A 14,368-nucleotide genomic window follows, 5' to 3' on the forward strand; every position below is an offset into this window, starting at 1 on the left:
ACCATTGTTATATTGTTATGGGCAGATGCAGTCAAAGGCAAAAGGGACTAAGCCATATACATGTCATCATCATCAGCGCTCTCTAAAACAATGACCTGTGTGTGTGTGTGTGTGTGTGTGTGTGTGTGTGTGTTTGTGTGTGTGTGTGTGTGTGTGTAGCAGAGGAGAAACGCATAGAGAGATGAGGATAAGGCATTTATATATACATATACATACATTGGTCATTATGGAACTATAGTAGAGAGTTTTGATACTTCCCCTCTCCCCTACACAAGGAGAGGGCAAGGGCAGCAGCAGCTGAAGAGCACCACCACCACCACCACCACCACCCACCCCTTTCTCAGAGGCATGACTCAGAGAGAGAGTGAAACCCGCCCAAAAAATCCAGCATGTCAGTTCCCCAGACAGAGATTCAAAAGCAAGAGAGGGAGAAAGAGGCAGAGAGTGTGGGAGAGGTCAAGGCATGAGATGAGACTGCATGTTTTGGGTTTTTGTTTATCTTTTATTTGGTGATATATCAGCACTTAGCTACTTCTCCCACACAGCAGCCTCACTTGGCCGGTGGATGCAGATGTCATTCCTTTGCGGGTTCTCACGTCAGTGAAACAACTGGGAAAACTTTTGGGGGAAAAACTCGAGAAGGAAAGAAGAGAGTGGAATCTATATAATTTGAAAGTAGAGAACGTTTCCAGGGTTTCGCTCCGTTTTCATTGTTTGGTTTTTTTTTTACTGATCGGGACAGCGAGTCTCTCTTCACCATGACGAGCAGATTGAACCTCCTGATGCTGGGTGAGTCCCATCTGACATCCGTTTACACAGTAGTCCCGACACTGTGGAAAATCTTCTGTGCTGAAAGAGGGGGAAAAAAATATTCAGTGGTTGGAGGAGGGAAGCCAACTGGCTGCAGCAGAACTTCAAGTACTAACTTTTAAGTGGGTAATGATCTGTTTCTCTTGGTCAACACGGGCCGGCACACTTACGAGATTTAGACGGCTGAAATGTTACAAATTAGAACAAAATTATATGGAACTTTTGGTATTCGATTCAATTATAAGTTCAGAAGCATACTGTATGATCATATTTGTCAGTGACACATAATCTGATCTGTCTCACTGAAGTCTCACTGAAAATGGAAAAAAGCCTGATGTATACTCAGGCTTCTCTCTTCATCTATTTCTCTCTCAATCTCTGAATGTCTTTGATAACTTATTTACTATCTGGTCATTAAATGTTTTAGCAGACAATATGAAAACCACAATTCACAAGCAGCTCACGTATGTACGGTTAGTTTTGTAAACAACTTTCCTGTGAGACCAAAATCCACCAGCAATCTTGAGAAAAGTTACACTGTTGAAATAAAAAATAAAAAAAGTGAGCAACACAAATTGTCACAATTCAGAATTCAGTTTTACTTTTACAGGCACTTGGAGCCTGAAGCCCGAGTGAGGGAAGGAAGGCAAATAAATTGGGAGCAAAAAGAAAAAGAGTGATGCTGAACACAGCAGCTTTTCTTCAAAAAATACCCCACTGTCTGGGCCCCACTCCACAGAGGACCTCTGTTCCTCTGCCTTTAAAGAGATATTTTTACACGATGAGCTCATCTCACAGCACCCGCTTTGCCTGACGCCTGATAGTGTCCGCAATAACACACAGACACACACATACGCGCGCACACACACACGCACACACACACACACACACACACACACACACACACACACACACACACACATCTGCCTTCAGACAAAGAAACATTGACTGTCGTTGCCATGCAATCACAACAAGGTGACAACACTGAGAGATTCTCACTAGTGTGATGAGTAAAAACGCTCCCCAATGCTAATGGTGATTTTACAGCATGATTATTCATATTTGAGGTCATTCTGTCACTGGTTCTGCATTTTGCCCAGTCTACACCATGATGCCAGCTGTCCACACAGGGACAGAAGTTATCCGAAAAGCATTTGGAGAGGCCACTGGAAAGTTCCTGTCACACTCACAGATGCAGTGGAACTGAACAAATCACGAGTGCACAGTCAAATTTTATATTGTGTAGGTGATTTACTGAATAACATCATCAGAACCAGTTCAGCCTCAACAGTCTGTCCCTAATTCAAACATCTGAATTAATTAGCTATTTCTTTTAAGAATCAGACTGGATTCAACATAAATACAGAAAAGAGGTGGGGGAAAAAAAGTGTAACCTGAGTCCCTCTTCCTGTTATCCGCACATTACACCCATCTGGTGTCACTTAGAGAACCACAGCAGACTGACTCTGCAGCCTCACAGCCTGAGGATATAAAGGTATTTTCTGCTTGTGCCATGCCAGCTGATGCTTCCTCATACAGAGGAAGCAGAGTTCTCCGGACACCAGCGTACAGTTCGGGGGGGAATTGTGGGCGAAACCTGTGTGCAGATGCTGTCAGAACAATCTGAGGAAATGAGGACAGAGAATGAGGGCATTTACCTTTTTCTGCAGGGCCTTGTTAAAACTTTTCTGATGTAATTCATGTGGTCAAATTGACACTTTAATTTGCCTGTATCTCCACTGAAATATCTTAAAATGCTAGAACTGTATACTGACAGGCTCCTGCTTGCCTTGCAGCTCTCCACCTGTCCCTGGCGATGGTGCGGTCATCCTGCCCTATAGGATATTACACAGAGAACGAAAAATGTGTTGGTATGAAAAATAAACTGCTTTCATTCTAACCTGGGATATCTTACTCATGACCCAACATGGCAAAGCAGGCATGCTGTGGGAGGTAGTTTTTTGTTTTTGTTTCTTTTTTTTCTTTCATGAATTATTCATCTTTGCATTCAGAGGTTTGAAATGGTATGAATTGTTTTGTTTGAATTATTAATGATTGAATTGAAAGAGTACATTTTCACCAAACTTTTTCTGATGTGAAATGGGTCTGCTGTGAAATTTAAATGAGCTCGGGTTAATGGCGCTTGGTCACATTTAGATTTAGTATTTTCATTCAAGCGTTGATTTCTGTGATGCCCTTCTTTCTTTCCACATCCCTCTTTCTGTGCTTTTGGTCTTAGATGAAGATGAATGTGCTGTTGATGAGGACTATCCTGAGGCTAACATATGTGGGGAGAATGCAGTCTGTTTTAACACGGCAGGCAGCTTCTACTGCAAGTGTGAAGACGGTTACAAATCATCATTACAGAGTGTGACTTTTTCAGCCAGCACACCTGCAACATGTAAAGGTAACTGGCCTTGTCCTTTTGCATCACTGACTGCAGAGACTGTTCCATACATTTGGTCTGTTCCATACATTTGGTCTCCTCCAAATATGAAATGCCTGTCCTTATTTTTTGCATTAAGATATCAATGAGTGTCTGGAATCCGGAGACATCTGTGGACCTAATGCCAAGTGTCACAACGCAATCCCATTCTACTCCTGCATTTGTGACGCCGGCTTCATCTCCAGTAGTGGAGCAGAGAGTTTTCTCAGGAGTGAAAATGTTACATGTGGAGGTAAGATGCCAACGAACACCCTCACTATAAGCAGCGCATGTGGTAAGCTAGATTCACTAGTGATTTTTCTTTCCAAGAGCAGCAGTGACATGCTGTTTGTGATCTTGATATATGTGTTCAAAGATGAGATAATACCGTATGTCTCTGTGTGGTGGTTTCCTCTCTCAGCCGCTCTCATCTACACTAAATGTCTTTCTCCTCCTCATATAGATATCGATGAATGTCAAGAAAACCCCTGTGGGCAGAATGCTGCGTGCTTCAACACCCCGGGCAGTTACTACTGTGTCTGCAACACCGGCTTTGGATTGAGATCTGGCAAATCTAATTTCTCAGGGAATGCGGAGCAATGTGAAGGTAAAGTGCTATGACATGACACTGTAAAAAAAAATATTTAACAAGTCATTTCATCTAGTATTGAGTCTTAAAATCTTTTCTTTTTTTTCTTAAAACAACTAAAAAAGTCTACCATTGGAGAGAAAAAAGTGATTCCACTTGATTCAAATGCAATTGATTTTTTTTTTGGATAAAGTGACATGATCTTAATGTTAGTGGATAGCGGGGTTATTTCAAGATAGTGTTGCTTGTTTCAAGATCATTTTAGAAACAAAGTGAAACAGCATTAGAAAAAGTTTAATTATCTCATCACACTGGCAGATTTTTTTCCCCCTTTTTGGGGGGGTTTTGGGGATAATACGATTTTATGACTCAATACCAAGTTAAATGACTTACTAAGATGACTATTTTTGCAATGTATTTTTGCAAAAACAGGTTTTTTATGAGCGGTAAGAAATGTCAGGCACCATTTTGGATATCAACATTTGAGTGGACCGGGACATTTATTGTTCTCTTAGTAATGATTGAAACACACAGTGAAACCATTTCCTCTCATTGATTCACTTGCATTTTAGACACATGTGTGATTGATAAGACAATCTGTGGAAATGGAACCTGCCACCGTGGAAACAATGGCCATTACTGTGCGTGCCATGCAGGGTTCACTAACTATGGCAACAAGGAGTCCCGCTGTACTGGTGAGAATTACAGTAAAACTCAATTTTTTCAAACATTCATTATGTTACCAGTTTCGTTTCAAGTACCACATTTTCATGAGTTATGTGCTGTAGCATCCTCATAATATGTCTCTGGTATGGCCAGTTCAATGAATCTACCCTCCTGTTTCCTCAGTGTTGAACTGTGATGGATTCAAGCATGGGGACAATCTGGAAGAGGTATACACTCACTATTCATATATTCAAAATATCCACTATACCAATAAAATCACTGCCTCATACTTCTCTCTCTCCATTTTATTCACTGATTCCTAGAAACTTCCAGGTGTTCAAGGTGTTGTGAGCCAGTTTGCGTCCAGCTGTCAGGAGCTTACTGAGAGTGAAACTCCCACAGAGCTGGATGGAGAGGACCTTCTACGGGTATTTCTGCACAAAAATGAAGTGAAATGCAATTTCCCCCCTGTCCCCTTCCAGCTCTGTCACATGGTGTAGACATGCCTTTGCACAACACTGTGGTCTGTTTAGGCTGAACTGAGATGGTATGCAGCCTGAAAGTCTCTGTCAGTCTGACTCTTTCTCCCTTTTCTCCCCCAACATGCTGCTCCTCCCCCTCCTCCCTTGTCTGTGGCTGTAGAGACTGTTGTCTATGGTAGATGGGCTCTTGTCCAACGGAGCCTTCAATGATAACAGGAAAGTCTCCGCCTTTCTGGACGTGGTGGAGAACGCTCTGAGGCTGATAGGGCCGTTCATCAAGCCCCCCGGGACCAACAGATCCAACACTCACACAGGTTAACAACAAATCAACATACAGAAGCAGCAGAATTTATCTTTGCTTTCTTTGCTTTTTTGCTTTAGTATTTGCTTTCCTGTTCTCTGAGAGACATGCAACTCAGTCATAACTGTTTGTTCCATTACAAACACAATTTGTTCGTCCAAGAGGTCAGTTGTGTAACATCACATCAAGGCACAGCTCGTGAATTTCTCATTTGTTGAAGTCATCTATGTGCTGCCAATTAATGCTTAATGTTTGTAAAGCCTGATGTGTGTGTCTGGGTCCAGATTTGGAGCTCTGGGTACGCAGGGGGGCGGTCTTACCCCAGGGAGCCGTGACTTTATCCTCTGAGCATGCCCAGCTGGATATCCAGTCAGAGACAGCCGCTGGAGAGGCCTCCTTCTACCCAGGTCATCATCAACATAATTATCACACTTGTAACCACTTTCATAACCTCATTTAATCCATAGATGTCCATAAAAGGGAATGAATGGCCACTTAACCCAGTGTGTTCCTGCGTGATTGTTACAGGCTTCACAACAGTGTCCCTGCTGAGCTATAAGAACCTGGAAGACTCCACTGATGGCTTCTTCGGTGGGATGAAGCCACCACACAACAAAACCTTCAAGATCAACTCCAAAGTGGTGACTGCCACCGTTAGTAACAGAGACACGAGCCGCCTCAAAGAGCCAGTCATATTAACTTTCTACCACCTGAAACAGGTAGGGAAGAAAGCAAAGTCCCCATGTTTGCAATTTGGGATTCTCTGATCAATCGGAATGAACGTTACTATCTACAATGAGATAACTGTCGCAGTCTCTGTTCATACTGGTGCCTTAATCTGCTTCATAGACAAATGAAAACAACCACACCTGTGTATACTGGGATTCCACGGAGAAGGGTGGAGCGTGGTCGCCTCATGGCTGCAGCGTGGTGGAGTCCAACCCTGAATACACTGTGTGCTCCTGCAACCATCTGAGCAGCTTTGCGGTGCTCATGGCCCTCTATGAGATTGAGGTAAAAACTCCATTGATATGTGGAGTCAGATTTCAAAAAAAAAAAAAAAACTCACATACTGTATGTTTTTTGATGAAAACACTTCAAATGCAATTTTTATAATATTAATATATAACTTTGGAAAAATAAACTTACAACTTGGAAATATATATATGGACTTGTTTCACACTTATTCAAGTTGGGTGGTATTTATTTGTAGAATGGTTTGACATTTATTCAAGTTGGGTGGCATTTGTTTGTGTACAGGAAAATACATTTGTGATCATCCGTGTTTATTTATGAGTGATTTGTAAGACTGCTCACCTGTGCTTTGCTCGACTGGGAGGAACTGAACTCGGAGTACCTTTTCTTCTGAGGTGCACAGAAACTGGACAGGAAGCGTACATACTCTTCCCTCACCTGTAGGGGGCAAAGGAGAATATTAATTGATCTGAATTCATAATTGTAGAGCTTATTCACGTGATATACATTTGTGAGACTTGTTTTGTGTGTTTATTTCTTTTTGAGACAAATCTGACTCCATACTGATAGCACTCACAAGCTCAAAGTTCAGTCCTTGTCTTTGTGCTGTTGTAACCCTTCTCTCTCTCTCTCTCTCTCTCTCTCTCTCTCTCTCTCTGTCCCTCTCTCTCTCTCCCTCCCTCCCTCCCTCTCTCCCAACAGGACACGTTTGAGTTGCAGCTGATCACCTGGGTGGGCCTCTCCCTGTCTCTACTGTGCCTCTTCATCTGCATCCTCACGTTCTCACTGATCCGCTCCATCAAGAGTCCGCGGACCACCATTCACCTGCACCTCTGCATCAGCCTCTTCATCGCCAACCTCGTCTTCCTCGCAGGCATCTCCCGCACAGAGAACCGTGTAAATACAAACACAGCGGCAAATCCTATTTCTGTGACAGGGTGTGCAGACTGCTTCCAATGCAGAGTGCACTGCAAAAAATCTCCATCTTAACAAGTCATTTAGTCTATTATTGAGTCCTAAAATCATAATTTTCTTAAAATATTTGAAAAAATCTGCCAGTGAGGTTAGATAATTTCACTTGTTTCCAATGAAAATCAACTTGTTTCAAGAATTTAGTAGAATCAAGTGTCATTTTCTTGATAGTAGTGCAGTGATCTGCCTTATTCTGATGATATTCTGACGATATTGACAATCATTTCTAGAAAATTCCTGAAACAAATTAAACTGCATTGGAAACAAGTGGGGTTATCTCACCTAACTAGCAGAATCTTTCTCTTGGTTTAAGAAAAATAAGATCTGAAGGCTAAATATGAGACTAAATGACGTGTTAAGATAGACTTTTTTTTGCAGCGTGGGACTAGATGTTTGAAGTAACTGCAGAGCTACTGAATGATTTATGTGTGTGCTGTGCAGTTGTAAACAACAGTACAGTAAGTAGTTTCTCCCTCTCTGTCACTTCTCAGCATCCTTTGTCTGTGTTTTTCCACTGCTGTGTTCCTGATCTTCTCCTCTCTCTCTCTGCTACATTAGACCGGCTGTGCAGTGGTAGCCGGTCTGCTGCATTATTTCTACCTGGCATCATTCTGCTGGATGTGTCTGGAGGGCGTACAGCTCTTCAGGATGGTAGTGCTGGTCTTCAACACTACCTTCAAAAGCCTCTACATGATGGCAGGCGGCTACGGAGTCCCAGCTGTAATTGTCGCTATCTCTGCCATAGCCAATGCCCAGGGATATGGCACCAAGAGACAGTGAGTTCCCACTACTGACATTTGCCTCATTTCTAATTCATGCCTCAATAATATCCAACCTTTGAGAGACTCTACCCTGCTCAATAAAGTCTTGATATGTTTTCTAGTTGCTGGTTGAACTTGGAAGGTGGATTCATCTGGAGTTTCTTCGGTCCTGCCTGTCTCATCATCATTGTAAGTTAAGAAATAAGAGTTGAGTGATACCTCTAAAATTGACTTCAGTTTTTGTTTTTAACACTTAATCTCCATTGTCTTTCAGGTAAACATTTTCTTCTTTCTGATCACTGTGTGGAAGTTGGCACAGAAGTTCTCAAGTTTGAACCCTGACCTAAACAACTTGCGGAAAATTAAGTGAGTTCATCAAAATCAAACCAGACGCATTTCACGCTGATACTTGCAGTGCCTCAGATTTGACCCATGTGTGTCTTCGTTGCCTCCTGCAGGGCGTTCACCATCACTGCAGTGGCTCAGCTGTGTGTGCTGGGCACCATGTGGATCTTTGGTTGTTTCCAGTTCGAGGGGGGCACAGTAGCCATGTCGTACCTGTTCACCATCCTCAGCAGTCTGCAGGGGGTCCTGCTCTTTGTCATGCACTGTCTGCTTTCTAAGCAGGTTTGTTGCACTCCTCCCAAATATCAGAAGAGTGCAGGCAAATGAGCAATAAGCTCTACAATTATGAATTCAGATCAATTCATATTCTCCTTTGCCCCCTACAGGTGAGGGAAGAGTATGTACGCTTCCTGTCCAGTTTCTGTGCACCTCAGAAGAAAAGGTACTCCGAGTTCAGTTCCTCCCAGTCGAGCAAAGCACAGGTGAGCAGTCTTACAAACTCAGTATTTCACTGTAGTGACTCTGATGCAGGCAGAATGACTGTAATGTTGAGCTGAATTCTCCAATAATTTAGCAGCACACAGTACCACCACCTTAACCAGTATCATCAAAATGCAACAGGATCTTAGAGATTTGCTGAATTCATGATGATATACAGTATAATATATAATTTATTGGGTTATCATTTCATTCTCATAAGTATTTAATCTATACTGTAAACCTATTTTCATCATCTGCAGACAAATACAAAGAGGTTAGAAACAAAAGATCTCCAACCACAAGCAACATTTTTAATTTCTTATTGTTGAAAGATGCCTGCATTGTCCACCAAGCAACAGTATTTTTAAATCAGCCCATTAATTTAAGCAATTAATGTGGGTGTGGGCAGCACAGTGTGAGATATGATCTGTCTCACCATTTCCTCTGTAATTAGATTGCTTAAGAGACATTTAAGACACATAATGGAAGCAGGACCTTGTGAAAGTCTAATTTTGGAGCCATTTCAAAAGCAAACTTATAATTATTTTCCGGAGCTCGGAGATAAGGAGGGAAAGTAGTTGGTGTGAAGTGAAGCATGTTGTATCTTGGTGATTGAGCAGAGCCAATCTGCATAATGAAAGAGCGCTGAATGAGTCTATCATGAGTGATTGGGTTGCCTATATAATACCTTCTGTCATCCTCAGACATCCAAGAGCATCCAGAACACAGGAGAGTCTCATATCTGATATCTGATCTGATCTCATAAGAGCGAAGGAACGACCTGAGAACGATGAATTTGTGTTCCATCTCCTGGAAGATTTACAGCGAATGTCCTCATGTTTTAGCTAATACACACATTTGGCTCGCTGCAACATATTGTGAATAGTACTATTCTTTAGCATTAGTTGGCCTTTACATTTTAAGCTGGTCTAAGAGAACTGTAATATTTTGTAAATGAAGGACTTAATTCCAAAATGCTATATATCTTTTTTCTTTTTTTTTTTCTTTTTTTTTGGGGGGGGGGGGGATCTGAAATTCACCAGCCAATATTTCAAAAACACAGATCATTCTATCTTTTATCTTTAAAACCTACATATGCTAATATTTAAGCAAAGGTGTTAAGGTGATCCATGACAGTAACACATAGTGTGCTCTACTTTCATGCCAGACATGAAAATTTGTTTGTTTATTTGATTTTTTTCAAATGGGGGATATTGCATTTTGGGACAAAACTCTCCAACTGTTTTCTATGTATTTTCCTGCGTGGAAAAAATATGTATATGACTGATTTTGGACGCAAAAAATCCAGCAAACTGATATTATCAAGACCTGGTTTAATCAGGTTCACCTAATCATCCAGGTACTTTATCGGACCAAAGACAATCTCAATGACAATCTGAAAGATTTTCTAACAAAGGCAAGCACTTTTTTCTTATCATTTGTGTTTTTGTTTGTTTTCCTTGACTTTTTTCTCTTCTGTATATTTTTTCCACTGTATTTAAAATATTGTTTAAATAGACAAAGATGGATTTGAAATGTATATTTGTGCGTATATTGCTGTAAATTTCTGTATAAAGCTGAGCAGGTTACAGCATTCCTGCTCCAGGCATGTTAAATGTATTGGATTTAAATGTATGAATAGACATGGGGTATATTATAGATAATCAGTGTCTTAAACTTTGAATGTTCAATATTGTTATTATTGTCTGTCAGAAGATTGGCTCTGTTGGAACCACTGGTATGTGGACAGAACAAATTATGTTTGTGTTAATTTTTCACATTCTGTGCTCAAAATAATGATATTTTTGTTTTGTATTCCCTATTTACATTTTCTATATGTTTCACACTGTAAATTATTATAATAAATGTTTTAAGTGTTAATTGTTTTCAGCGTTAATTGCTCTCCAGGAAAAAAATATCACTGTGGCACCAAGGTCTCCCCACTACTGTCTTTGAAATAATTCACTTAATATAGAAAATAAAAATCTAGAGTTTTTAACAGCTGAGGGAGAAAGATATTCTGTTTTGCTCCTTGGATCTTCATGTCAGAAAGCCCAGTTTGTGAAATGGGAATTGATGGCTTTACTGAAATTCTACTCGGGCAGAGATTGGCAGAAACAGACAACAGGAAGGAATTAGAGTGGAGTTCAGAGTTTTGTCGAAAGAGCAAACAGAAGTTCATTACTAACCCCACGCTCACGTATTGATTTTCTAACCCTTCTGCTGTCTTCTATCAGTAATCCATGTCTATCACTCTGTCCCATAGCTCTTTGCTCACTGCTACAACGCTCATCCGGCTTGTTAATTTGCAAATCAAAGGACAGAGAGCAATACAGACAGAGGAAATGGAAGATAGCTTCATTGCTCCTCTCTTCTCTTCATTCCGATTTATTTCCTCCAGTGGCTCAGAGGCATGACTGTCTCAAAGACAACTCTGAATCTCAAAACATGTACTTGACTTTTAAAACAGAGCAAAACAAAGCTTAAGTAGCCCCAGCAACACATTAGATGTGTCAGGGAAGATGAGTCAACTCAAACAGGAGATTAGTGAGGTACTGTAGTCTGGATCGACATTTTCACTGAAACTCACAAAGTAACAAATAAAAACTCTTGGAGAGAGTTCCAGTGGAAAGCATAGTCAGCCATTTTTTTCAGAACTCCTCTTATAGTGAATAGGATAGATCCAAATCAGACAAGTGCTTGGAGAGAGTGTCCTTAGATAACTTTTTGAAGAGTTTTTGATGTTACATTACCAAGAAACCTGATGATTGCCATTCTAGGTGCTAGGCCAGATGAAGTGAAAGACAGGAAAAAAATTGTATTTACTACAAACTTGTGACTGTGGAAAAAACTCTAACGTTAAGGTGGTTCAAAACAGAACCTCCAACTTGCAAAGAATGGTTGACTGTTGTAAGAAGAATCTACTCAATGGAGAAAATAACACACACATTAAGATTACAGAGCACACAATTTAATGAAATGTGAACAATTTGGAGAGAAAAAATGGAAGAAAGCTGGGATTGAACATTTGATAAACCTGTTGGTCTTCTATCCTGTCTAGACTATCTGAATTACACCCATGTAAACAGTATGGATGGGATGATTACTCATGTAATGGTTGACAAGGTGGAATGTAACCCATTTATTTTTATTATTATTAGTATTATTATTATTAGTGTTATTATTTTATTTTATTTATTTATTTTCCTAGAGGGGTGGGGGGTTTCTTACGGGGAAAAGGGGAAGAGACATGTTGGTGTATAATTGTACTCATGCATATTATTTTCAATAAAAATGTAAGTTGCAAAAAAAGAAACAGAGTATTGCTTCTTTAACCATTTGCAAAGCCTGTTTGACTCAAAGTTGATGCACCTCTAGGTTTCTGCGCAGCTTCTGACCGCATCTCTTCAGAAGCACAGGAGCAGTTTCTCTTTGAAGTGAGCATCCATTCACTGCACCTTTCATTCCTTGCTGCAGTGAGCCTCCTATATGAAAAGCTTCAGCAAACACATCAGATTTACTAAAATATCCGCCAGGTTCAGTGTTGTGTTGGGGTGACTTTGTGTAAACGATTTGTAACCTTTCATCCAGGCAAGCAAAGAGCATCATGGTCCTCTGATGTCTGTCTCTGTGTCCTCTTTTATGCCCAGAGATCTTTATATGTGACAGTAGATGATGATCTTTATCCAAACTGAATAACAGAGACAATTGTCTTATTGTTTCAGGAAGAATAAGACAATTAAATTAGAATATTTTAGCAGCTGCAGACTTTGAACTCATCTATTCAATTGTCCAGCTCGCACTGTGTCAATACTGCAAAATTAAGGTGAAGGCTGGCATCGTCTCTTGTTTCAGAGTTTACTAAAAGAGGAGCAACAGAGGAGATAAATGAATGGAGGGAACACATCCAGAGAGGGAGGTCGAGCGTGTAGAGATAAGACTGCAGCCACAGAAGACAGAGAGAGTCAGACAGGGGAGAAAGAGAGACTGGCAGAGAGACAGATAAAGAGGAGAGGGGAGACAGAGCAGATGAGTGTGTGTGGACAATAAGGATGATTGACTGTGGCGAACCAGGCAGCTCTGCAGACAGGAGAGACACACTGAGGCAGCAGGTGGGTAACACTCTTCTTCTCTCCTCTGTTCTGTGCCATTCCAAACAATTCATCAACAAGTCATCTAAAGGTAAGTTTAATTTACTATTGATAACCACGCTCATGTTCATTTACTTTTTGATAACATGCTTTACACATTTGTATCTGGTACTAAATTAGTGAAAGCTGAAATATAGACTGACTATACAAAAGAAGGTACACTTATCTTTCCATGAAATAGACTAACGAGGTGAATCCTTAGGAAAGCTATGATCTCTTATTGATTTTGTCTATTAAATCTACTTTAGTCATGAATGGGAGGTGAGAGGGAGAGGAGACAAGTTAAAGAGGGATTTTTAAGCCTTGACAATTGAGGCTATTGAAAAATGGATAGTGCCAAAGGAGCACTAACCCAATTTTAGCAGGGCATTTATAATTTTCTGTATTTTCTGTGTAAGCCTTAATGATTACTAGCATCTTGATCCTGCCGTAGTTGTTGAGGAATGAAACCCAGTGTTTGAAACATAAGATAATGAGAAATCAACAAGATTCAGAGTAACAGAGGCTTGTTGTGTGGGAAAAGATACAGTAGCCGGCATCACTCATCCGTCTGAAGCATTAGCATGGCAAATGGGTTTGACATGACAAGTTTCTTTCGTCATTGGTCACATTCCGCCTGTCCTGAACGGAGCTCCTGAGCGGAAATCCTTTTAATCAGGCAGAGCCCTTGTCATTTATTGACACTCCCCGGGGAAATTGCTGCTTGTTAGCTGTCACCTGCCTGTTCTCTCTGCTAGTACACTGACTGCTGATAAGGCAAGAGGGGAGAGAACGCAAGTGGAAAAAAATACAAATTAATTGTATTAAAAGTATTGCTGTACAGTACTGGCATGGACATAAGGGGAGCAGTGGAGGTAATTAATTTTCACTGAAGCACCAAGCAGCCTTCTCCACCCATCAGGGGATCTGTGACTTTAAATTGCACATTTTAAGTATAAATTAATGTGAAAGTCTAAAATAAAAAATGTATTTATTTATTTATTTACTCACTTATTTTATTTGGGCTGAATTGCTTGAGGAGTAAAAACTTTCTCTTATGAAACATGACTCTTGGGGTGTTGAAGAGTATAGGTTGAACTTTCTGTTAGAATAATAAAGCCCACTATGGTTCATTTTGGGATGGTAATGGGATGAGTTCATTTTCTAGTCACTGTCTAGTATTGGGAAAACACAGTTTAATATCACTATGGAATTCAGTAGAGATATTGGACCGGAAAAACTCAATAAAAAGTCTAAGGTTTCACATAAAGCATCAAGAGGGTGATAAATAATTTATTTTTTCTTTGAAACCCCAGGAACTAGACTCAAATGCCAACTCTAAGGAAAATGTGTATAGAATCAGAAGCAAAGTCCACCAAAGAAAACACTCTAAAGAAATTGTTCCACATCACAATGCAAAAGAAACAGTATA

The 14,368-nt window shown here is 40.4% G+C and overlaps 1 protein-coding gene across 1 annotated transcript; it reads left to right on the plus strand.

The window, feature by feature from the left end:
* The first annotated feature begins 436 nt into the window (after positions 1 to 436).
* LOC139655112 (adhesion G protein-coupled receptor E5) lies at positions 437 to 10,649 on the plus strand. The gene is made up of 19 exons (XM_071532414.1): positions 437 to 789; positions 2,607 to 2,681; positions 3,050 to 3,217; positions 3,336 to 3,488; positions 3,699 to 3,842; positions 4,397 to 4,519; positions 4,674 to 4,717; positions 4,814 to 4,918; positions 5,133 to 5,286; positions 5,558 to 5,680; positions 5,802 to 5,992; positions 6,123 to 6,287; positions 6,951 to 7,145; positions 7,779 to 7,996; positions 8,104 to 8,170; positions 8,256 to 8,347; positions 8,440 to 8,608; positions 8,713 to 8,808; positions 9,511 to 10,649. Exons 1-19 carry the CDS (start codon positions 759 to 761, stop codon positions 9,550 to 9,552), a joined length of 2,355 nt encoding a protein of 784 aa, XP_071388515.1. The 5' UTR covers positions 437 to 758; the 3' UTR covers positions 9,553 to 10,649.
* The last annotated feature ends 3,719 nt before the right edge of the window (positions 10,650 to 14,368 follow it).

The sequence above is a fragment of the Centroberyx affinis genome, unplaced genomic scaffold (assembly GCF_046629955.1).
Source record: "Centroberyx affinis isolate AG114_WGS23_722 - 3 ecotype Tasmania unplaced genomic scaffold, CSIRO-AGI_Caff_v1 ptg002188l_1, whole genome shotgun sequence".
Lineage (NCBI taxonomy): Eukaryota > Metazoa > Chordata > Actinopteri > Beryciformes > Berycidae > Centroberyx > Centroberyx affinis.

What these genes read in the sequence shown, in the direction of transcription:
- LOC139655112 (XM_071532414.1), top strand. Translation starts at nt 759, where the DNA reads ATGACGAGCAGATTGAACCTCCTGATGCTGG. An exon ending in AGAGGCCTCCTTCTACCCAG is followed by an intron (nt 5,681 to 5,801) that starts GTCATCATCAAC and finishes TGATTGTTACAG; the next exon opens with GCTTCACAACAGTGTCCCTG. An exon ending in ACTGTCTGCTTTCTAAGCAG is followed by an intron (nt 8,609 to 8,712) that starts GTTTGTTGCACT and finishes TGCCCCCTACAG; the next exon opens with GTGAGGGAAGAGTATGTACG.